Source organism: Carex rostrata, chromosome 5, assembly GCF_964058835.1.
Source record: "Carex rostrata chromosome 5, lpCarRost1.2, whole genome shotgun sequence".
In the NCBI taxonomy this organism is placed as follows: domain Eukaryota; kingdom Viridiplantae; phylum Streptophyta; class Magnoliopsida; order Poales; family Cyperaceae; genus Carex; species Carex rostrata.
This window is the reverse complement of record NC_135922.1, coordinates 11,485,736-11,509,499: the sequence shown is the minus strand read 5'-3', so window position 1 is coordinate 11,509,499 and position 23,764 is coordinate 11,485,736. Positions and strand designations below refer to the sequence as shown.

At 35.1% G+C, this 23,764-nt stretch overlaps 2 protein-coding genes across 2 annotated transcripts; both read left to right on the top strand.

Annotated features, from left to right (window-relative positions):
- Window positions 1–226: 226 nt before the first annotated feature.
- Window positions 227–11,032, top strand: LOC144553852 (uncharacterized). Its single transcript, XM_078302041.1, has 6 exons — window positions 227–336; window positions 507–2,400; window positions 4,390–4,571; window positions 8,514–9,446; window positions 9,537–10,413; window positions 10,763–11,032. The coding sequence occupies exons 2-5, from the start codon at window positions 639–641 to the stop codon at window positions 10,278–10,280; spliced, it is 3,621 nt and encodes a 1,206-aa protein (XP_078158167.1). The 5' UTR covers window positions 227–336; window positions 507–638; the 3' UTR covers window positions 10,281–10,413; window positions 10,763–11,032.
- Window positions 11,033–14,839: 3,807 nt separating this feature from the next.
- On the top strand, window positions 14,840–17,149 carry LOC144554556 (uncharacterized). The gene has a single exon (XM_078302873.1). The coding sequence runs from the start codon at window positions 15,202–15,204 to the stop codon at window positions 16,990–16,992; it is 1,791 nt and encodes a 596-aa protein (XP_078158999.1). The 5' UTR covers window positions 14,840–15,201; the 3' UTR covers window positions 16,993–17,149.
- Window positions 17,150–23,764: the final 6,615 nt, after the last annotated feature.

Below are 23,764 nucleotides of genomic sequence, written 5' to 3'. Positions count from 1 at the left end.
TTCTGTAGATGCGGCCACCAAAACAGTGGCCGCTTCTAGGGGATGCGGCAATGTCATTTTTAAAATTTCCACAGAAAAATAGTGTTTTGGTTTATTATTTTTTGAATAATGGTATATTTAAAAATTTCAGGTCTGGATATAAACACAAAATTTGAGGTACCTTAGACAATATGATTTCTATTAAGATGCACTTGACCCATTTTTTGTGCTTGGACTGAGGTTCAAAGTCCCCTCCTAACCTCTCTACGAATTCACCTCCAAAGCACTTTAAAACCCTAGATCGAAGAGTGACAAACCTCAGTCTTGTTTCCCTCACCTCGGATTCAACAATCGAAGGTATGGTCCCACATTCGCACCCCCTCTCTCTCTCTCTCTCTCTCTCTGGATGCCCTCGACCCCCTTTTAGTTCAACTAAGAGTTCGTTTTCAACTTTTAATGTCAGCTGATCAAAGTATTTTCAAAATTGCTAATTTCATGCACAATATTTGCTATGTATTCGTTGATAGGTGCTGAATGCTGCTTCGGATTAGCTTGGTATTCGTTTTTGCTTCCATATCTTGATTACAAGTTAATCAAAATCAGCACAAATTAAGAGTCCAAAAGCATTTGCCATGGTACTGACTGAGTAATCCCGGGCAATGGGGACCCGCGAATTAGAATCGTTTGTAAGAGAGCGCTGTAGATCGGGCACCCTTACTGTCCCTGAAGCAGGTCGCCTGTTTGACAGGCTGCTGGCCACCAGAGACCCAGCCCCATCCATCTATCCTTTCAACCATCTCTTCACGGAACTGGTTCGCATGAACAACGTAACCAACCATTACGTGACTATCTTTTCCCTCTTTGACAAACTGACCCAAAATAAGCATGTCTCACCCGACGTCTGCACGTATGGCATCCTGATAAACTGCTGTACCCGAGTGGATCGGGTCGGATTTGCTTTTGTTTTACTCGGACGATTTCTTAAGGTCGGACCCGGGGTTCATTCGGATGTATTCAATCCATTACTAAAGGGTCTTTGTAAGGATAATAGGATCCATGAGGCTGCAGCCATAGTGCTCGATAAAATGCCTAAGTTGGGTTGCACACCTGATCTCTTCTCCTATAACACTCTTATGAATGGGTTGTGTAAGATGGGACAAATTGAGAAGGCAGAGGAACTCTTGGATTGCATGGTTTCTAAAGGGCTTCAACCGAATGCTGTGACCTATAACACTCTCATAGACGGGCTGTGCAAGAAAGGAGAAATTGACAAGGCCAAGGAACTCCTGGATTACATGGTTTCTAAAGGGCTTCAACCTGATGCTGTGACCTATAACACTCTCATAGACGGGCTGTGCAAGAAAGGAGAAATTGACAAGGCCAAGGAACTCTTGGATTACATGGTTTCTAAAGGGCTTCAACCTAATGTTGTGACCTATAACACTCTCATTGATGGGCTGTGCAAGAAAGGGCTGCTGGACAAGGCAACACAGATGCTACAGTGCATGATTTCCAAAGGCCTTGAACCGAATGTTGTGACTTACAATGCTCTCATGGATGCACTGTGCAAGCAAGGAGAAATTGGGAAGGCAGAGGAACTCCTGTGTCGCATGGCTTCTAAAGGGCTTGAACCTGATATTGTGACCTATACCACTCTCATAGATGGGCTTTGCAAGAAAGGGCTGATAGACAAGGCAACACAGATACTGCAGTGCATGATTACCGAAGGTCTAGAACCGAATGTTGTGACTTACAATGTTCTCATGGATGTACTATGCAAGAAAGGGGAAATTGAAAAGGCAGAAGAACTCCTCGATTTCATGGTTTCTAAAGGGGTTCAACCTGATGTTCTGAACTATAACATTCTCATTGATGGGCTGTCCAAGAAACGGCTACTGGACAAGGCAAACCAGATGGTGCAGTGCATGATTTCCAAAGGCCTTGAACCAGATGTTGTGACTGTCAGTGCTCTCATGGATATGCTATGCAAGAAAGGAGAAATTGAGAAGGCAGAGGAACGCCTGGATTACATGGTTTCTATAGGGCTTCAACCTAATATTGTGACCTATAACATTCTCATTGATGGGCTGTGCAAGAAAGGGCTACTGGACAAGGCAACACAGATGCTGCAGTGCATGATTTCCAAAGGCCTTGAACCGAATGTTGTAACTTACAGTGCTGTCATGGATGCACTGTGCAAGCAAGGAGAAATTGGGAAGGCAGAGGAACTTCTGGATTACATGGTTTCTGAAGGGGTTCAACCTAATATTGTGACCTATACCACTCTCATTGATGGGCTATGTAAGAAAGGGCTACTAGACAAGGCCAAGCAGATGCTGCAGTGCATGATTTCCAAAGGCCTTGAACCGGATGTTGTAACCTACAATGCTCTTGGATACACTGTGCAAACAAGGAGAAATTAAGAAGGCGGAGTAACTCCTGCATCACATGGCTTTGGAAATCCCAACCATAGCAAAGGGAGCACAGTCAGAAAAGAAGCATTTAACCTGGAGACAAAGGCTGCTATAAATCATATGCAGTGCTGATGGCAAATTGGTATTGATTTCTTTTGTTTGAGTCACTATTCTTCATGCTTAAATTTTGCATAATCAGGAACAATATATGGGTCAGTGGTATGCCTCGTACAACTTGGAAACCATCATGTGTTGTACCAGTCAGACAATTACTATTTGTATGAAATGACATGTGTTGCACTCTTGTATGAAAGGCCCCTGTATCAACATACTTTGATGGTATAAGGTTGCTCATAAATGCTCTTGAGATGAGTTTATCCATGCGGTTCAATAGTTCAGTAATAGATTTCTAGTCTAGATTGTCCCTAATTTAAGGTGCCAACCTAAGGTGGATCAGGAAGTGCTGACTTGTTGCTAAGTCAGTACAGACCAGGTACAAGTATATACTCCTACATGTTAAAAAAAAAATTAATATATTTTCCTACTTGACTGATACTCTTCCAATCATAAACCGGTGCTGAATGTGCATAATTTTGCCCGGTTCCATAAAATTTTGAATAATGATTAGTTGGAAGGACTTGGGAAATGACTCCAAATGCTGAAATTATTGATCATGTCAACAAAGATACATGATTAATAAATTTGATTTGAGTGTTGAAATCAAATTACCATTTTGCCCCATTTGTGAGGAAAATTTTGGTAGTCTTACGAAATGCATCTGCCTGTATATTTTTATCTTACGTCATATGAAGTTGTATAATCATTGGGCTTTAATTCAAGGGTCAAAACCAGTCATGACCATTACTGCTAAATGCTATTTCTTTAATCTGAAAATTTGAACATAAAATGACATTATATTAGTTGGTATTGGCTTATAGATACTTCACATAACAAACACTAAAATTATATTCATTTGAACCAAGATATTACAGAAAAAAAATGCACGAAAGAGCAGATCCTAGCTTGATAGCAATCATTCATTTACTGTTCTACTCAAGACACTAACTTTGCAATATTATGTTTCTGGCGAGAATCAAGGTATGACAAAGGATCAGGGTTCTGTAGTCTTATGTTGTTTGTTTGCTCATGGTCGTTGGATCAGGCTTCTATAGTCTCAAGTTGTATTGGTGTTTTTTTTTTAACCAGTCAACGAGCACTGATTATTAAAAGTGTCTAGCGAAAGTCGATTAAGACTGAGAAGGCCAGTATTAGAAGTTGTACTGGTGTTTTGACTTCAGGATTTGTTTTGTTGCCGCCAGCAAGCATAACTAATTTCTTTTTGCTTAGGAATTTAGAGATGTAATGTACTATGGAACGTAATCTGGCACTGCTTTGGTCTTGTTGATTTGTCTTGCTTCTCTTTTCTTTTTCTTTTTCATAAACCAGCCTCAATTTTACACAATTTTAGCTCTTGTGGACTTTTCTTTATAAAAAATATGTCTATAAATTAAAGGGTTAATTGCTTGTGTACCTGTTAAAACTTCTCTAATTTTAATTTCCTCATCAAAATCTGAATATATCTTATGTTACTGTCTAAATTTGAAATTTTTTTTTCATATTTCCCCTCTTCTTTGTTTAATAAAAATAGTCTTACCTAATTAACCATTAACTTTTACTTAGAAAATTAAAGTGATCTTTTTACCCTTCTCAATGAATTTGACACATTCTCTCTCTCTTTTTCCTTAGAAAGGGCAATAATATAACCAACTGATTTGCCAGTACAAATTAAGGAGACCACCTTATCCTTCTTATTAACTAACTTTTCACTTTTAAACATGTGTTTAACAATCCAGTGCAGTGCAATACTGCATTACAGCTTTTATTTTTATTTTTTACCTTTAAGCATTGTACTGCATTGTATTATTACAAACATATTGCTTAAAAGAGAAAAGCTCTAGCATCTTCATAGTTTGAAATTTGTGTGGTTGGCTTTTAGGCCAGTTGGATGCGGGTCTTTATATGACTTATTTGAGGATTAATAACAGTTGGTTTAAGTGTGATGATACATGGATAATTAAAGTTGAAGAGAGTATTGTTAGAGAGTCTCAGGCGTATATGTTGTTCTATGTGCAGAAGGTGCTTTGTTATACAGCTGGTGGTGATACTGTACCAGTACCGGTACAATTAAATGAGTATGACAAAAATTTGGACTGTTTGTTGTGTTTTTTTTTTTAAGTTGGAGTTGTCAACAGGGTTGAATTTGCTGATTAATGTCATTATTTCAGTTTTGATATGAGACATGGAGATGCAGGTTAGAAAAATGACAATAGTCTGTGTTTTGGAGTGATATGTCTATTTTATTTCACGAGATCTGATTAGTGTGAGCTATTTATGTATCTTTTGCTATCTCTTACACAAACACAGAAAATGACAATAGTCTGTTCGGAATTTCGAATTGGTTTGCAACGACAGTTCAAAATCATTACGATGTAGTTGCAATTTGAATCGAACATTTGATAATTTATATCAAAACATTAACAAAATATTTCTTCTAATTGTCTCTATTTATCAAAACAGGGGGGATCGGACACACAGAGAAGAGGAGAGTGTTTTTCATATTATTTCTGTATGCGTGGATACAAGAATTAAAGTTATAATGTTTCTGGATAGAGATCAGATTAATTGTTTGAGAAAGAGTGAGGATTAAATAGGAATTGGAAATAAGAATGATGCGGTGATTAAAAGGCCTGGGTTTTGTGAGAATAATTAATTTGTATTAATAGAAAAAGTATTACTAAAGTAGTATAGAGTTTGAGATTTAAAAATAAAGATAATAGAATTAAATATAATTTTAATTAAAATTTATATTATTCCGAATTTATTTTAAATACATAGTAGTGTTGTATTAATAAAATATGGAATTAAAACACCTATAATCTTTATTATATTATGAAAAATGCTTTATAAGCATAAATAATGATGGCTCAATTTTTTCGAGATGTTACAATGTTCTCAAGTTCATCAAGTCTCTTTGTATATTTAATTCTAAAATCTATCGGAATAATTTCAAACGATGAATCCAAACTAGTAAAACTGATCTATCTTACCAGTGATATATTTACGTGCGGAAATTTTAAATTTTAAATTAATTCAGTATAAAGTCAAGCAGTTAAAATTAAAATGTTTCTAAATTAATTTTAGTTCATTCATTTTTTTAATATATTTTTACCACTAACTCCATACAAAATTAATTTAGAATTTTAAAATCTTTACATGTACGTGTATTATTCGTCGTTTGAAACCAATCCAATATATTTTAAAATTAAGTTTACAAAAGAGTTCGATGAACTTAAGAACACCTTAATTCTACTCATACATTTCATCTCCAAATCTGACCGTTGAATTGGTATATATATTGCTCTTTCTCTTCTCAATCTAGTAACATTAGACTTAAAGAGCAACTTCTTTAAATTACAAAGAGTTATGTTTGCATATATCTCCTCAAAGTATGGATGATATTCGATTCGTATTTGATTTGTATTGAAAAATTAGATGTGAATATCCGATATCTCAATATTCGTGTGGATATGAATACTGATATAGTTTTACATTTCAATTACCTGTATCCGAATAGTAGATATATATCATACATTTTAATATATATTATAAAAAATTATGTTATTTACTACTATTATTAAAAAATTATTTTGAAATTTAGTATATTTTTAATATTATTTAATAAATATCCGATCTGATCTATATCCATATTTCTATCCATATCCAAATCTATCTAATATCCGCTCTGTTCGTATCCAAAAAAAATAAAAATAAACATGATTTTACACTTTTACCACTATCCGCTTCGTATTCGCTCCATTTGCACTCCTAAGATGAGTGCAAAGCCTATTTTTTTTAACCATATTTTCGGCTATACTTAGGTAACTAGTTTTAATAATAAACTAGTGGTTTTAAATAGATTATATGGTTGTCTGTGTTAGTACTTTTAATTAACAAATATTATTTTTTAAACTTTTGGCTATTTTTTTTAATATTTTCTATTTTCTACTAAAACATACAATTATAACTTTCAACTCTTTTTTTATCGATATTACCAAATTCACATTAATTTTCATCATTAAACTTCTATAATATTTAAAAAATTCCTTATTATCTATAATAACTAGGGGTGCACAAAAAATTCGTAGTTCGTGATTCGATTCGAGTTTGATTCGAAAAAGTTCGAAAAAAATTCGATTCGAAATAGATTCGGTTTGAAATTAATTCAAATCAGTTCGGTTCGAAATTAATTCAATTTCGAATTCGAATTTGATCATATTCGATTCGAATAGGTTCGCGAATTTATTTGGTTCGAAATTGAAATCTCCGAGTGTAATCAGAACCGTCCAATTAATATCTGAACATCACGTGTCTCTCCATCTCTCGCTATCTCTTATGAAAATTATTAATTTATTCAGTTCGAAACGCGTGTAACCTAATTACCTAGCCGACTAAAATATCACTTTTCGCTTTTTACGAAGCTGTCTCCTTCTCCTTCGCTCTTTCTCCTCTCTCCTTCCAGTGGTTCGAAATGGCGCATGGATTTGAGATGGTAGCTTCTTTTGTGAAGCTCAAGCGCACACCCATAGAAGGAGAATGCTCAAGCTCGTGTTAAATTTTATTGATTTCTTTTGGATTTCCTGATTTCAATTCTTCATACAATTTGTCTCAATTTCGAATTAATTTTGAATCAATTCGAACTAGTTCGAATTATACCGAACCAAATTCGAACTGGCCTTTTAGGTTTGAAATCTATTTCAATTTCGAACTGGGTTTGGTTCGAAATTATTTCGAATTTGAATTCAAACTAAGGCAGATTCGATTTGGTTCGGTTCGTTTGCAGCCCTAATAATAACAATGAATAAAAAAATAGGTTAGTATGACAAACACAAGGTCAATTATTTTCTTTTTTTTAGGATTATAAATTAGAAGCAATTGACTTACTGTTAAAAATAAGTGAGTATTTTTATATTGAACTGTAGATATTGCTGCACTCTACTTAAGAGATCGAAATCGTATGAATTAACTCAAAAAATGGAGTTTAGGTTTGGACCGTACGATGCCCAATTCAACCTGAGGTGATTGCAGTACTCCGTCGTGCTAATGCAGATCGGACGGTCCAGATATAAACTCAGGTCAGTTGATATGAATTCCTCTAGTCAAGGATCCGTATCCTATCAGGTACCGACTCAACAAAATTGAAACGGACGATCCAGATTTAATATCAGTCAGTGTCTGTTTGAGATGACGGAGGGTAGTATTATTTTTGCTTTGAGATTCGGGCCAAGTTAAAAATTCCAATCTTGGACCGTCCAATTTGATTGTACTCAATCAGGTAACTTGAGGGGATGTGAATTCTCTAGTCAACCCCTTTTCTTTTCCTTTGTGCTTCAACTGAGTTCGAAAAAGTTCTCCTTGCAACTGACCGTAATATCTAAGGATGTGTTTGGATAAGATAAAAAATAGTACTAATTCAAATTAGCTACTATTTTAAACTATTATTTTATATTTGAATTACTAAAAAGAGTCTATTTTTTATTTTTATTTTTTTAAATTAACATGCTATTTTATTAACTTAAAATTAAGTTACCTCACTATTTTTACTAACAAGTCTTCGTCCAAACGCACTCTAACATGGAAAGCCACTTTAAAAACCCTACATCGAAGAGGCGATAAACCTCAGTCTTGTTTCCCTCACCTCGGATTCAACAATCGAAGGTTGCACACAAGCACACAACTTACGAACTTGACCGAAACCGACCTCCTTGGGAACGCTCCTCCTCTCCGTCAGGTATGGTCCCACATTCTCTCTCTCTCTCTCTCTCTCTGTGAATGCTCTCGACCCCATTTTAGTTCAAATTTTAATTTCTGCTTTGATAGTTATTTTCAAATTGCTAATTTCTTGCACAATATTTGCTATGTATTCGTTGATAGGTGCTGAACGTTGCTTGGGATTAGCTTGGTATTCGTTTTTCCTTCCATATCTTGATTACAAGTTAATCAAAATCAGCACAAATTAAGAGTCCAAAAGCATTTTCCGTGGTACTGACTGAGTAATCCTGGGCAATGGGGACCCGCCAATTAGAATTGTTTGTAAGAGAGCGCTGTAGATCAGGCACCCTTACTGTCACTGAAGCACGTCACCTGTTTCACCGGCTGCTGGCCACCAGAGACCCGGCGCCGACCATCTATCCCTTCAACCATCTATTCACAACGCTGGTTCGCATGAACAATTTAACCAACCATTACTCGACTATATTTTCCCTCTTTAACCAGTTGGCCCAAACTAATCAAATATCACCCAATGTGTACACGTATAACATCTTGATGAACTGCTGTATGCGAGTGGATCGGATCGGATTAGCTTTTGTTTTACTTGGACGGGCTCTTAAGGAGGGATCAGGGGCTAATCCTGGTGTCTTCAATCCATTACTGAAGGGCCTTTGTAAGGATGATAGGATCCGTGAAGCTGCAGTTATACTGCTCGACAAAATGCCTAAGCTGGGCTGCACACCAAATCTCGTCTCGTATAACACTCTTATGAATGGGCTTTGTAAGATAGGACAAATTGAGAAGGCCGAGGAACTCCTGGATTACATGGTTTCTAGAGGGATTCAACCTGATGTTGTGAGCTATAACACTCTCGTACATGGGCTGTGCAAGAAAGGGCTACTGGACAAGGCAAACCAGATGGTGCAGTGCATGATTTCCAAAGGCCTTGAACCAGATGTTGTGACTTTCAATGCTCTCATGGATATGCTATGCAAGAAAGGAGAAATTGAGAAGGCAGAGGAACTCCTTGATTTCATGGTTTCTAAAGGGGTTCAACCTGATCTCGTGACCTATAACATTCTCATTGATGGGCTGTGCAAGAAAGGGCTACTGGACAAGGCAATCCAGATGGTGCAGTGCATGATTTCCAAAGGCCTTGATCCAGATGTTGTGACTTTCAATGCTCTAATGGATATGCTATGCAAGAAAGGAGAAATTGAGAAGGCAGAGGAACTCCTTGATTTCATGGTTTCTAAAGGGGTTCAACCTGATCTCGTGACCTATAACATTCTCATTGATGGGCTGTGCAAGAAGGGGCTACTGGACAAGGCAAAGCAGATGGTGCAGTGTATGATTTCTAAAGGCCTTGAACCGGATCTTGTAACTTACAATGTTGTCATGGATGCACTGTGCAAGGAAGGAGCAATTGAGAAGGTAGAGGAACTCCTTGATTTCATGGTTTCTAAAGGGCTTCAACCTAATGTTGTGAACTATAACACACTCATAGATGGGCTGTGCAAGAAAGGGCAACTGGACAAGGCAAACCAGATGGTGCAGTGCATGATTTCCAAAGGCCTTGAACCAGATGTTGTGACTTTCAGTGTTCTCATGGATATGCTATGCAAGAAAGGAGAAATTGAGAAGGCTGAGGAACTCCTTGATTTCATGGTTTCTAAAGGGCTTCAACCTAATATTGTGACCTATAACATTCTCATTGATGGGCTGTGCAAGAAAGGGCTACTGGACAAGGCAATCCAGATGGTGCAGTGCATGATTTCCAAAGGCCTTGAACCAGATGTTGTCACTTTCAGTGCTCTAATGGATATGCTATGCAAGAAAGGAGAAATTGAGAAGGCAGAGGAACTCCTTGATTTCATGGTTTCTAAAGGGGTTCAACCCGATATCGTGACCTATACCATTCTCATTGATGGGCTGCGTAAGAAAGGGCTACTAGACAAGGCCGAGCAGATGCTGCAGTGCATGATTTCCAAAGGCCTTGAACCGGATGTTGTAACTTACCGTGCTCTCAGATGCACTGTGGAAACAAGGAAAAATTGAGAAGGCGGAGTAACTCCTGCATCGCATGGCTTTGGAAATCCCAACCATAGCTTAGGGAGCACAGTCAGAAAAGAAGAATTTAACCTGGAGGTTGAGGCCGGTATGAGTCATATGCAGTGCTGATGGCAAATTGGTATTTTTGCTCTTGTTTGAATCACTACTGTTCATGCTTAAATTTTGCATATTGAGGAACAATATATGGTCAGCGCTGATGCAAATTGGTATATTTTCTTTTGTTTGAATCACTATTGTTCATTCTAAAATTTTGCATATTGAGGAACAATATATGGGTTGCTGGTATGGCTTGTACAACTTGGATACCATCATGTGTTGTACCAGTCAATCATTTACTTTTTGTATGAAATGACATGTGTTGCACTCTTAAACATGAAACAAATTACTATTATATACAGAATTGTAAACCTCCTCTTGCATCTACTTTGAAGATTCACTGCTCATTGGTATTTTATTTATTATTTTAGGAGATTTTTCATGTTTGCACTGGATCACAATTTTATTATTGCTCATGATTTATGTGGAAATTGGATTTCACCATCTACTAAGTGAACCGATTAAATATGCAAGATTTTCTGATTATACAATAAGAACTTAAGTTGTCAGATTTATGTAATGGTTTGCACTTTGTTTTCTGGTTTTGACGTTTTCTACATATTAGATCACTAGTTAAGCACTAACTAAAGTCTTCTAGCGGCAAATTGCTGTAAATTGAATTATAACTTTTAAGGATCATTTTTTCTTTTGTTATGTTTAACCTTCACAAGAAAAATTGTGCAGGAGCATTTGCTGATACATATTGAAAGAGGCCCGTTGAAATGTGTAAAAAAATTAGGATTTCTATGTTAACCCCCCAAGGTATTGAAAACTTCGAGTGAAATCTTTGGTACCTCAATTGTGCAATATTGGGCAGAGAATTGTAAAGAAGAGATCTCAATATATTTTAGGAAATGGATGCCTGAGGACTTAGATGAAGTACCTATTCAGAGTTTATCTCTAGTGAAATTCTTGTCAGATGGAAGGCATCATGTTGGCTGGTACCACTGGTACCTTTGCTGACAGCAAGTTGATACCAAATGTTGGCTGAGATAGAAATGAATAAAAGAGTTTCTGGCGACAACCAAAATTAAGAATGGAACATTAAGCCCCAACAGTGTGGTAGCGGTTTAGATACAAGTATATACTCTAAATAGTACGGTATATCTGTCAGTAAAGGTAAATAAAAGAGTTGTGTTTATAGGAAGGGCTGGGGATGCTAAAAGTATACATCCTTTAAAAAGTATGGTATAAATAAAAGAGTTGTGTTTTTAGGAAGGGTCAAGGATGCTAAAAGTGTAGATTGGGACAATTAGCATCTGGCTCCTGTACCGGTTTCTGGTACGGTTGAAGCATTCTGTTGAGTGTTTTGTCCATGAAGTATGTTCTCCTACATGACTGATACTTCTCCAATCGTAGACCTTTGCTGGACGTGTATAATTAATTGCACAGTTTTACAAATTTTGGAATAATGATTAGTTGGAAGAACTTGGGAAATGAGTTCAATGCTGAAATTAATGATCATGTCAACAAAGATACATGAAATTAATGAATTTGATTTGAGTGTTGAAACCTTAGTCGAAACCAAATTACCATTTTGGCCCCTGCAGACCTTTTGTCCCTTCTATTTGAGTTGTGAGGAAAATTTTGATAGTCTGAGGTAATGGATAATGTTCATATTGAAATATGCTTGTAGATCAAACACTTGATATTCATATTAAACCGCTCTATTCAATATGGATCTACAAATGATCTACAAACATTTTGTGTCATTTGCTGCATATATATTAATATTAGAGTCTTGTTTGACGATTCAAATTTGGGTAATTTGTTTTCTTTATTTATATAAAAATCTCTCGCATTCAAATTTGTAATTGTGAAAAAAATAATGTATTGTGGTGATATAGAAAAGTGGTAGCTGCTATTGTAACTCTACTACTGCATTGTTCTAATATATCTATATAATCAGCTATTTTAAACGATGATCACCTCTTTGTACGTTTACATTATAAACTAAATACTTGCGGTTAAGTTTTTATTAAGAGGAAAAATAGGGGACACCTCCATTCAAAATAAAGGATATATTTATCAATTTATTTTTTAAATAACTAAATAAAAGATGAAATAAATAAATTGGGGGTTACGCCGCTTTAAGAATCGACCAACCAACAGCAGCCTAGGGTTTCACCTAGGCTTTGTCTCTTGGCTGCTTAACGCTGCCTTTTTGCTGCTTGAAGTGATGGCCAAGTGCTCCTTCGCCTCTCTGCCACTTTCTATGCCGATTTGTCTGTCACTTTGTCCGCCGTTTTGTTTGCTGCTTGTACCACAACTTTCCTGTCGCTTGCACCGTCGCCTCTCTGCTGCTTGCTCCACCTAGAGTTACTTAAATTTCTGTAAATTAGGTAATAAGTGTTTATTTTTTGTAATGATGATGTTGTGTGTTGTTTTGTATTGTTCTTTTGTCTTTTCTTCTTGTTCAAAGGTGACTATCATAGACTGGTTGATTTAGTTTCTAGTCTGGTTTGATTCAGTGCCTTCTCAGTTGATGGGTGACTGTCCTGGTCCGATCGATTCAGTTCCCCGACTGGTTTGGATTCAGTGCCTTCTAGGCTGTGATATGCGTACAGAGGAAACTATCACTAGGCTTCTATCACTCAAATCAAGCAAGGATAATCAATTTGCGTCCGCAGGATGCACATATCCTATGAGTTTTTAGTATTGTTTAGCTGTATGTTTTCACAGACACTAGTTGTCTAATCTTATGTAATAGCTACGTTATAACTTTTTTATATCAATACAAGTGCCTACGGGCTTTCAACCAAAATAAATAAATAAATTGGGATAGAAAAGATAATGTTAAAATTTTTATGAAAATATTAAATATTATAGTATTTTAATAGAAAAATCGGCTATTTTGAAAGTTTGCATGGACACTAGCCAATTTTTAATTAGCATATTGTATTTTCCCCTTGTTAATTTTTAATTGAATGTTAAAAGTATACAAGTACATATCCATCTGCGCTACACCAAATCAGGAGATATAAGTAGGTCTCTGACCTAGCAATAACAAAATTAAAGATATCATTAACCTTTGAAAAATATTATCGTTTGGATGTGTAATTTTAAAATACTGAACGAGTTATTTTCAATAAAAATTATTATATTTGTAATTATTTGAGTAACTTCTTTTGACATTTCCTAATTTCTTCTACAAACATATAGTTATATTTATCAAGGCGCTTCAGATGATAATACAAAAATCATATAGATGATCATCATTATACTTCTGTATTATTACCAAACAAGTAATGAAAATAGTAACTTTATCAGGATTGAACAAAATAAAAATTGTGTAAATAAATGACTTAACATTTTTTATTATTTTATTAAAAAAAATAAGCAGATTAATGATAGAAGCAGTTAACTTACCGTTAAAAGTTAACATCGTATTTAAATACAGAACTATTGAGATGCACTCTCTCTTCTGTTCTAACCCCATGCATTTTGCTTGTGCTTTGGAGCCGAAATTTTTATTTCTACCATGTTTACAAAAATAATAAACCAAAACACTCTAGATTTAGTCAGAATTCAAAATTTACCCAGACCGACAAATCATTTAGCGTCTTTAGAGACTAAGGGCTCCCAATTGACTATGAAGCTCCAATCTAGAAGGCCTCCAAATGAATTAGCAGCCCAACTCATTTTTTTTTTTACTTATGGGAACAAAAATGATGGGTTCCATGCTTTGAAGCCTACATGTACACCATAGATACCGAGGTCTTCCTATTTTATTTGATTAATTTGGTTGATTTAATGAGTTCAAAATCTTTAGATTACATATTAGTATCTAGCTGCTCAAGTTTACTAAACAACAAATTTTTTTTCCGGTAAACTATCCTTGTGTTTTGTGCTAAAAATAAAAAATAAAAAATAAATTGAGACTGCTATTTCATTTGGAGACCTCTGAAATCTAGGCTAAAGCCACATGGCCAATTGACGGCTTTCGGTCTCTGGACTGCTAAATAGTTTGGCGGCCTACGTAAAATTCAAATTTCCACCAAACATGAGTGTTTTGGTTAAATTTTTTTTTATGGTATAAATAAAAATTTCAGTTGGATGAATCTATATATTCTCTGAGGTAACAGAGCATTTCTGTTTAAATCAAATCCGTCCAATTGAAATCCGGGCCAATCCGACTTGAAGTGGAACACGCAGGGCTACTTAAATAGTTGTGCTGATTATGATCAAACGGTACAGATCTAAACATAATATTTTTGTTACTTGAGGTGATACGAATTCGCCTTGGACTCAGCTAAATTTCTTTCGCTACCACTTGCCACTTACCGCTTACCTCCAAAGAAAATAGAAAAGCGCTTGAAACCACTTCCCTCACGGCCTCACCTCGGATCCAAGAATCGAAAGTTGCTCAGATAACTTGATCGAAACCGAGATCCTTGGGAACACTCCTCTCCTCTCTCTACCCCATTTTAGTTCAACTAAGAGTTCGTATATCAAATTTTAAGTTCAGCTTATCGAAGTTTTTTCAAAATAGCTAATTTCTTGCATATTTGCTATGTTTTGGTTGATAGGTGCTGAACTTTGCTTCGGATTAGCTTGGTATTCGTTTTTTCCCTTTAAATCTTGCAAAATCAGCACAAATTAGCTGACATTTGCACCTGAGCCTTAGGATTGGGGGAATTAGATCAATTAAGAATCCGGAAACCATTTTCCGTACTGTCGCTGAAATAATCCTGGGCAATGGGGACCCGCCAATTAGAATCGTTTGTAAGAGAGCGTTGTAGATCTGGTCACCAGCAGCCCGACACCATCCATCTATCCCTTCAACCATCTCTTCGCAGCGCTGGTCCGCATGAAAAACTTAACTAATCATTACCCCACTGTGGTGTCCCTCTTTAACCGATTGACCCAAAATAAACATATCTCGCCCGATGTCTGCACATATAGCATCTTGATCAACTGCTGTACCCGAGGGGATCAGGTCGGATTAGCTTTTGTTTTACTCGGAAGATTTCTTAAGGTTGGACCAGGTGCTGATGCAGACGTGTTCAATCCAATACTAAAGGGTCTTTGTAAGAATAATAGGATCCATGAAGCTGCAGCAATAGTGCTCAATAAAATGCCTAAGCTGGGCTGCACACCTGATCTCTTCTCCTATAACACACTTATGAATGGGCTTTGTAAGATGGGAGAAATTGACAAGGCAGAGGAACTGGTAGATTACATGATTTCTAAAGGGCTTCAACCTAATGTTGTGACCTATACCACTCTCATAGATGGGCTTTGCAAGAAAGAGCTGATAGAGAAGGCAGCACAGATGCTGCAGTGCATGATTTCCAAAGGCCTTAAACCAGATGTAGTAACTTACAGTGCTGTCATGGATACACTGTGCAAGCAAGGAGATATTGAGAAGGCAGAGGAACTCCTTGATTGCATGGTTTCTGAAGGTCTTCAACCTGATATTGTGACCTATACCACTCTCACAGATGGGCTTTGCAAGAAAGGGCTGATAGACAAGGCAGTGAACATGCTGCAGCACATCGTTTCCAAAGGGCATGAGCCCAATGTCATGACTTACACTGCTCTCATGGATGCATTATGCAAGAATGGAGAAATTGACAAGGCAAAGGACGTGTTGCATCACATGATTGCCAAAGGCTACATGCCCAATGTTGTGACTTACAATATGTTCATGGATGCACTATGCAAGGAAGGACAACCTGAATTGGCAGAGGAATTACTACATCACATGATTTCTGGAGGTCTGCAACCTAATGTTGTTAATTATAGTACTCTTATAGATGGGTTTTGCAAGATGGACAAATTAGAAAAGGCCAAGAAGTTGCTGAGTGAGATGGTATCAAAGGGGATATTACCGAACACTGTGACATGCAATATTGTCATGGATGCACTTTGCAAGAAGGGGGAAACTGAAAACGCAGAGGAATTACTCAACCATATGTTTTCTGAGAGTTATTTACCAAATATAGTTACTTTTAATACAGTAATTGATGGTCTATGCAAGAAAGGGTTGATGGATAATGTCGAAAATTTGTTAAATGTAATGTTTGCAAAAGGTGTGATGCCTAATCTATTAACATATACCAGTGTCATAAATGGGTATTCTAAGGTAGGCTGCTGGAAGGACACAATTAGAGTTTTCAAAGAAATGCTTGTTCGAGGCTTTTTGCCCAATGAGGTTACTTATAGTTCGATGATCAATTCTTTGTGCAAACAAGGCCAAAGCAAGGAAGCTCATAATTTGTTTGATTTAATGGTTAGAAGAGGTATAAAACTGGATATTATTTCATATCAAACGTTACTTCTCGGCTATGCTTCCGATGGCACTGCCACCGATGTGATGAATATCCTGGATAGTATGCTGCTAAATAATGTAGCACCAGATTATTTAACTTATACTTCCTTGATTAAAGCATATGCCAAGAACAGAAAAGTTAATGATGCTATGTGCATTCTGGGAAGAATGAAGCAAGAAGGTGTGAAACCCGATTTAGCTGCCTACTCTCCAGTATTAGAGGTGCTTTTAGATATTGGGCGGGTTGATGATGCGAGAGATCTCATGGACCAGATAATAGCTGAGACTGATGATTCAAGCACTCGATCGGATTCAAGTACTAAATGATCTATTTATACTTTGAGTTGGCTAGTTACTCTATTAAGTGAAATATTGTACATACTGCTTTGCTAATATTTCTTTTATCTGATCTTGTTTGCTTTCCGTTGTCACCTTGTTACAAGGTTGCATTTCCTTGACAATGCATAAAATCTAATTTGCTTGTTCACGCTCTTTTCTATTCCCTGCTGAGATTTCAACGAACTTGTATTGGTGGCATTATGCTAGATCAGACTTGTTAAGTCAGTACATACCAGTTACTGGTTTTTTTATATCAGCAGGTAATACAAGGTCAAACTGAAAACTACTTTCAATTGCTCTTGCATTTTTTTTCCATAGAAGATCTGCTTATAGATTTTTTGAATATTTCAATTTTGAAAGATTACTAGTTTCTAGGTCCACTTCTCTGCTACTGCATGGTTCTTCCTACACTATCAAACTTAAGCTTATTGCCTTATCTGTCTAGTTAATAATCTCGACAGGAATCATGCTAGTGCAAGGAAATGGTCGAGACTAGTAAACTCACCTCTGTACCACTTGCTAGCTAGTATGGTTGCAGCCTAGAGTTCAACTGATCTTTCTATGTCGCATGTGTTGGGTGGCTGAGACCACCTATCTGAGTTGAACTTTTAATTGGGGGTAATGATTTTTCAGTTCTTAGTTTGTAATTAGTTAATTCTCTGGTAATGCAATGGGCTATGAACAGCCTTTTTTTTTAAAAAGAAAAAAAGAAAAAAGAGCTATATATTCGAGATAAGGGCAAACATGTCATTTTATTTTTATATCATCTTAGATTCATTTATATTAGTCAGTATTTTTACTGATTTTAAAATTTAGATGGAAAAATATCTAAATAATGAAATTATAATGATTATGTATTTAATTTTCTCATATGATGAACTTATAATGATTATGTATATAATTCTCTCATAAAAAAATTAAGTGATGCTAGCTCATACAGCCTCCAACATTGCAGAGCTATCTCCATTTAGTACATACTAAGAATTAACATTACACAATAGCTAAAATAAAGGGGAAAAAAATACAGTCTAGTTGCTCTGACAAATTGAAAATTTTGCTGTACAATTCTTGTCTAACATAAAATACAAAAACTGGGTATAGGGAGGATACCGGATGTCCGAATTCTCTCTTGCTCTTTCTTTTATATCTTAATCTCTCACCAGAAGATGATACTTCACAATGATTTTTTTAATCTACAAAGATTTCTTATCTCAAAATAAGAGAATTTCATTCATGGACGAAATGGGAATGGCCTCCGACTTGGGGAAAAACAAATACATGGCCGTAATACTTTTAATGCACTTGTTTGATTGTAAGAAAGCGCGATTTATAGCAAGTTAACAAGTCCTTGGAGAAACAACAAATCAAATTTACAATGACGAGCTACTTGTTAAAAGAAAAAAGTTTGTTTTTGACTCCCAAATTATTTCACTTGATTAAATTGAATTATTGATTTTTTTTTTTCAAGTATCACTAGTAAATACTTGTTTGTATGATATCGAATATTATTGCATATTACCACATATTACATCATACTTATTTATATATACATGAATTCTCATTTTAAAATCCACATATATAAGACTGCATAAAAATCCACATATACAGTCACATACTGTATATGCAGTCCGCATACCGCATAGAAACTGCATTTAATAATCTCCTCTATAATTTTTCTCTGATTTTGTACCATAGTGTTCAAAAAATTTTGGACTGGATTTTTCATGGCATAAACTCGAGGCATGGTACAGCGTGTTTCATTGTCAACTGAAAAGGTGCGTGGCAACATTGCATAAATTATGAAGCCTGTGTTTGATAAAAGGGGATCTATTTTCTTTTGTTCATTTTTCATTATAGAAAAAAAAAAGTAAAAAAAAATCCATGAAAAAAATATATATTGTACTTACCACAATAAAATCCAATAATTTCATGTTTTGCATGAAACTGTAAAAATTTGTTTCTGATAGGTAAAGTGTAAACATTTATTTAGTTCAATGTGCCGCTATTTCTTTTTTTTTTAATTTCCCCATCTTAAAATGTAAAATTGCAAAACTATCATTGGTATTTTATAAAAAGAATATTTAAATATGTATAGTCATCCAAAAGAAGCACATTACAGGAGAGATTGTGCGGTGCCAAAGCTAACAAATCGCGAATATTTGTAGACAGAGATTATTTTATAGATTAAGGAAAACAGCCCAATGATATTTCCAGTGGGATGACAAATATTACCGAGGCGAGTATCAGAATTCACTCTCCTTCACTCTTTGCAAGACATTACAGAGAGTGCAGTAAGTCGGGTGAGAACTGTTTAGTTTGGGTCAATCGGTTAAAGAGTGAAAAGACAGATGGGATCCTTACAATCTCAGAAGCACTTGACCAATTAACCTTTTCTTGACAGCACTGGTTCGCATATATCACACAATGTCTACACGTATAATATTCTGATCGGTTGTTGTACCCGACTAAATCAGGTCAGATTAGCTTTTGTTTAGCTTAGGATAGTTTTTTAAGGATGAATCAGGGGCTGATCCTGGTGTCTTCAATCCATTACTGAAGGGTCTTTGTAAGGATAATAAGATCCATGAAGTTTTGCAGCTATATTGCCCGACAAAATGCCTAAGTTGGGCTGCACACCTGATCTGTTCTCCTATAGTAGTCTTAGAGTTCATGGCTGTCATCCAATTTGACAGGTCACCGTGGGCCTTGCAGCAGCCTTTCATATACTAGCCTCATTTATTCATTTTCACATGGTATAAGTGGCTTCGCTACTTTTACCATAGAACAAGATTGAGCTGTGTTGTCTCTATTTACATGGTAGTATCCTTGCTTTCAACCTCTTTTTGTGGCATTAATTGATATTAGTTTCTGGTATGGTGTTGGTGTTGCTACAGGTCTATTTGCAATGGCACACCAGCCATTTCATGAAATGCCTGAGCCATTAATTTGTTTGAGTACTAATTAAAAGAGCTACCAGAAAGAACTAACAAGTTGGTCTTGTATGAAAATGTTTCTGTAATGTACTGATTACGATACCACGAAGCTTCAATTTCTGATTATCTGATAAATTATTAATGCAGGCCCACACATATGAAAAACAATCTACAGGTTTAGGTTATGGCTCAGGTCGGTTGTACTTGTTAGATTGCATTAGTCTATGTAAACATAAGGTAGCTATTTCTCTATTTAAGTCAAACCAGAGCAAACTACAAGTCAAACTTTGACTGTTCAAAAGTAAGCATTGGCAATTGTTGACAGTCAAACTTAGAGCTAAATTATTGTTTGCTTTGGGGACATTTTCACTGATACACGAATCAATAGTCATATACTGATAAAACTTAAAAGTGTTTCTGCAATAATATCCCATTCTTAAATAAGTGACAGTCAGAACTAACAATATTTCTGGTCATTCTAAAATCCTTTTCTATGTAATAACCATTGTGTGTATTTGAATGCACAGTTTGTAGAAGCCTCTTGGTGCTAAGAAATGCTTCTATTGTTATCCCAATTTTCGCAAAAGTTAGTTTTGGTTTCTACATCCCTCTGATAATTTAAATACCTATTTCCTTCATACTTTTTCCATCACAAATGAATATTAAGACAGTGACCGTTAACTGATAATTAACACCCAAATTCAAAAAAATTATAGGAGAGATGAATCTTCCAGTCAAAAGTTGAATGACCAACAATCATGCATATACAATCCTTCTTTTACTAAGTGATTGGTTAATCATGCAGAGCATCTCGGCCATGCACTTCATCTTCCAGGAATGCTGCAAGACATGCTTTTGTGGGTCTCCGGGCACTTGTAGAAATCCTGCATGATTTTCTGTAGTTGTACGAATAACCGCTATATGACAAGAGCGTGGAAGAGAATGCAGAATGTACAATTACCCGCCACACCTGCTAGATATGCTTCGGCATTATTCTCTCACACTGTTCTAAATTCTAGTTGTTGTTATTAACATTTTAAGTTTAAAACAAAAACATGATACTTTCTGTATTACATGAACATTGGAATCTCATAGTGCACATTCTTTCTCTTTCTTTTTGAATCCTCTGTACTTAAAAAAACTTGAATTTATTACTGAGTGGCCCCTGGATAGTTCTATATATTAATTTGAGCATTGTCAAGACTCCAATTTGAAGCAATTAATGATGAGATGTTCTGATCTACAGTCGATCCAAAAGTCTAGTTCAAATAGATACGTTCCAGAGGGGGGTGGGCCTTTAATTTGGGGGTGAGGTTTCACATAAACATTACATAGTGATGAGATGTTCCATAGATATTCAGGTAATTTTTTTCATGTCTCCTATATTTTAGGAAGCTAAGATATGTTACCATCCCTCAAGCCCAAATATCATAGATTAACCATGTTCGGCAAAACTGTTACTGTTACTGGGATTATGGAGTTCCTATTTCAATACTTTAACCAGAGAACAAAGATTGAACTGTGTTGTCCCTATTATGTACATAGTAGTATATATATATAGTCTACACAGGAAAATTTTAATTTTTTCAACAAAGAAGGGTTTTTTTCTAAAATACTAAGGGATATTTTTGCATATACCTCCAATAAAAACAAATGAAGATGACTGCATAGCCTGATGTTCTCAACCATTTTTTTTGGGTACATATGGGTAACTGATTTTTATAATAAATTAGTTATTCTTAATATATAGTTATGAAAAAATATGATCATATGTCTGTGTTTTTAACAATGTTCAACGGATTAGTTTTAATTAAAAAAAATATTATTTTTAAAATTTGACTAGTTTTTTTTTAATATTTTATAGTTTCTTTTAAAACATATGGGTGTAACTACTATATGTAGCGCGCTATAGTATTTTTGGACCCTAAACGCTAAGCTATGGCATCAAAACGCGCTATTTGAGCTACAGACGCTATAGTGGTAATAGCGGTCAGCTATAGCACATAGCATAGCGTGTAGCGCAAATAGCGCGCGCTATGCAACATGAGTTTTTTTTTTCAATTTATATGAGCTTTAAATAAAGGCTCAGATTGGATTTTAACCGTGATTTTTTTGTTTGCAATTGACGTACTAAGCTTTATATTAAACTATTAATTATTAAATGAGAGATCCATCAAACAAAATCAAATAGAAAGCTACAGCGCACTATGCAACATAAGCTATTTTTTTTTTCTTCTTTTCAATTTATATGAGCTTTAAATAAAGGCTCAGATTGGATTTTAACTGTGAGTTTTTTTTTACAATTGACATACTAAGCTTTATATTAAACTATTAATTATTAAATGAGAGATCCATTAAACAAAATCAAATAAGGAAGCTACATCGCGCTATGCAACATGAGTTTTTTTTTTTCAATTTATATGGGCTTTAAATAAAGGCTCAGATTTAATATATTAAGATATTTCTTGAAGTAACAAAATGATACTTACTATATGGTAGTTTAAATATTTTGATTAGATTAAGATAATTAATTATGCCATGGTGTCTAGGTTATTTTAAAAATTTTAAATAGAAAAAAGATAGATTATGTCATGATGCTGAATATATTTTGAATAGAAAAAGATCGACAGTTTACGATATTAGTATTACTATGGATATTTTGAGTCACAATTTAAACTTTGTATTGGTTCAATATGAATATTATAATTTTTTTTAATCAATTTGATGTTATTTATTGTTCTATGAGACTTAGATAATGTTGATATTTAGTACAAATATATGATATAATTTTTATAAAAACAAAAAACGCTATGTAGCATAGCTTTCGCTATAGCGTCGCTATTCGTTATAGCTTTTTTGTAGACTTTCCGCTATGACGCGATAAAAGCTATTTAGAACCTTGATATATCAAGACGCATCTGATGATTGTACGAAATAACGGAAGTCACATGGATCCATGTAATTACCAAACAAGTTTTGAAATTTATAAATATGCAAATGTAAGCAAGATATTAAAAAAATAGTGAAAGTATTTATAATAACAATATTTTTTAAATAATTAGGTAATGTTAAAAAAATATAACGGAAGTCACATGGATATTAAAAAAATAGTGAAAGTATTTATAATAACAATATTTTTTTAAATAATTAGGTAGTGTTAAAAATACACGATAAATTATTTTCTTTAATAAACTTCCTCTCTATGCAAGAGTCAAGCTTTGAAATATTATATATTAAAAGCAATGAACTTGAGTTAAAAATGATCGAGTATTTGTGTATAGAACCAGTGTTGTAAAATGAGGCTGCATGATCCGCATATGCTTATGTAGTGGTCTTCGACATACAAAATATCATACAGTCAAGTTCATACAGTTTTGAATATACATTTATATATACGATCCATGCGGATTTGAAAAAAATCTAAAAATTATTTTGCATTGAAAGAAATTAGAATCTATAACTTTTATACTATAATAAAGAGCACAGACTTATAGACTAAATAAGTCTTTAGATATAAATTAGTTTTATTTTATTTATATTTCTGTAACAAAACATAGTAAAACCGAATATGTACTTCTGCATACAAATCTACATATACAGCCGCATACTGCATATACATGCAGCGATCTTTTGCATACATGAATAAAACCGTATTTTACAACACTGTATAGAACTAGAACTCTTGAAGTAGATATTGTCATATTGAGATGAAGTCCGGATCCCCTAGAGTAACTCAAATTTTGAGTTTGGATCTGATCCACCATCCGATCTAATCTAAGTGGAATGCACGGATATCTTTAATATGTCCGAATCCAAACTCATAATTT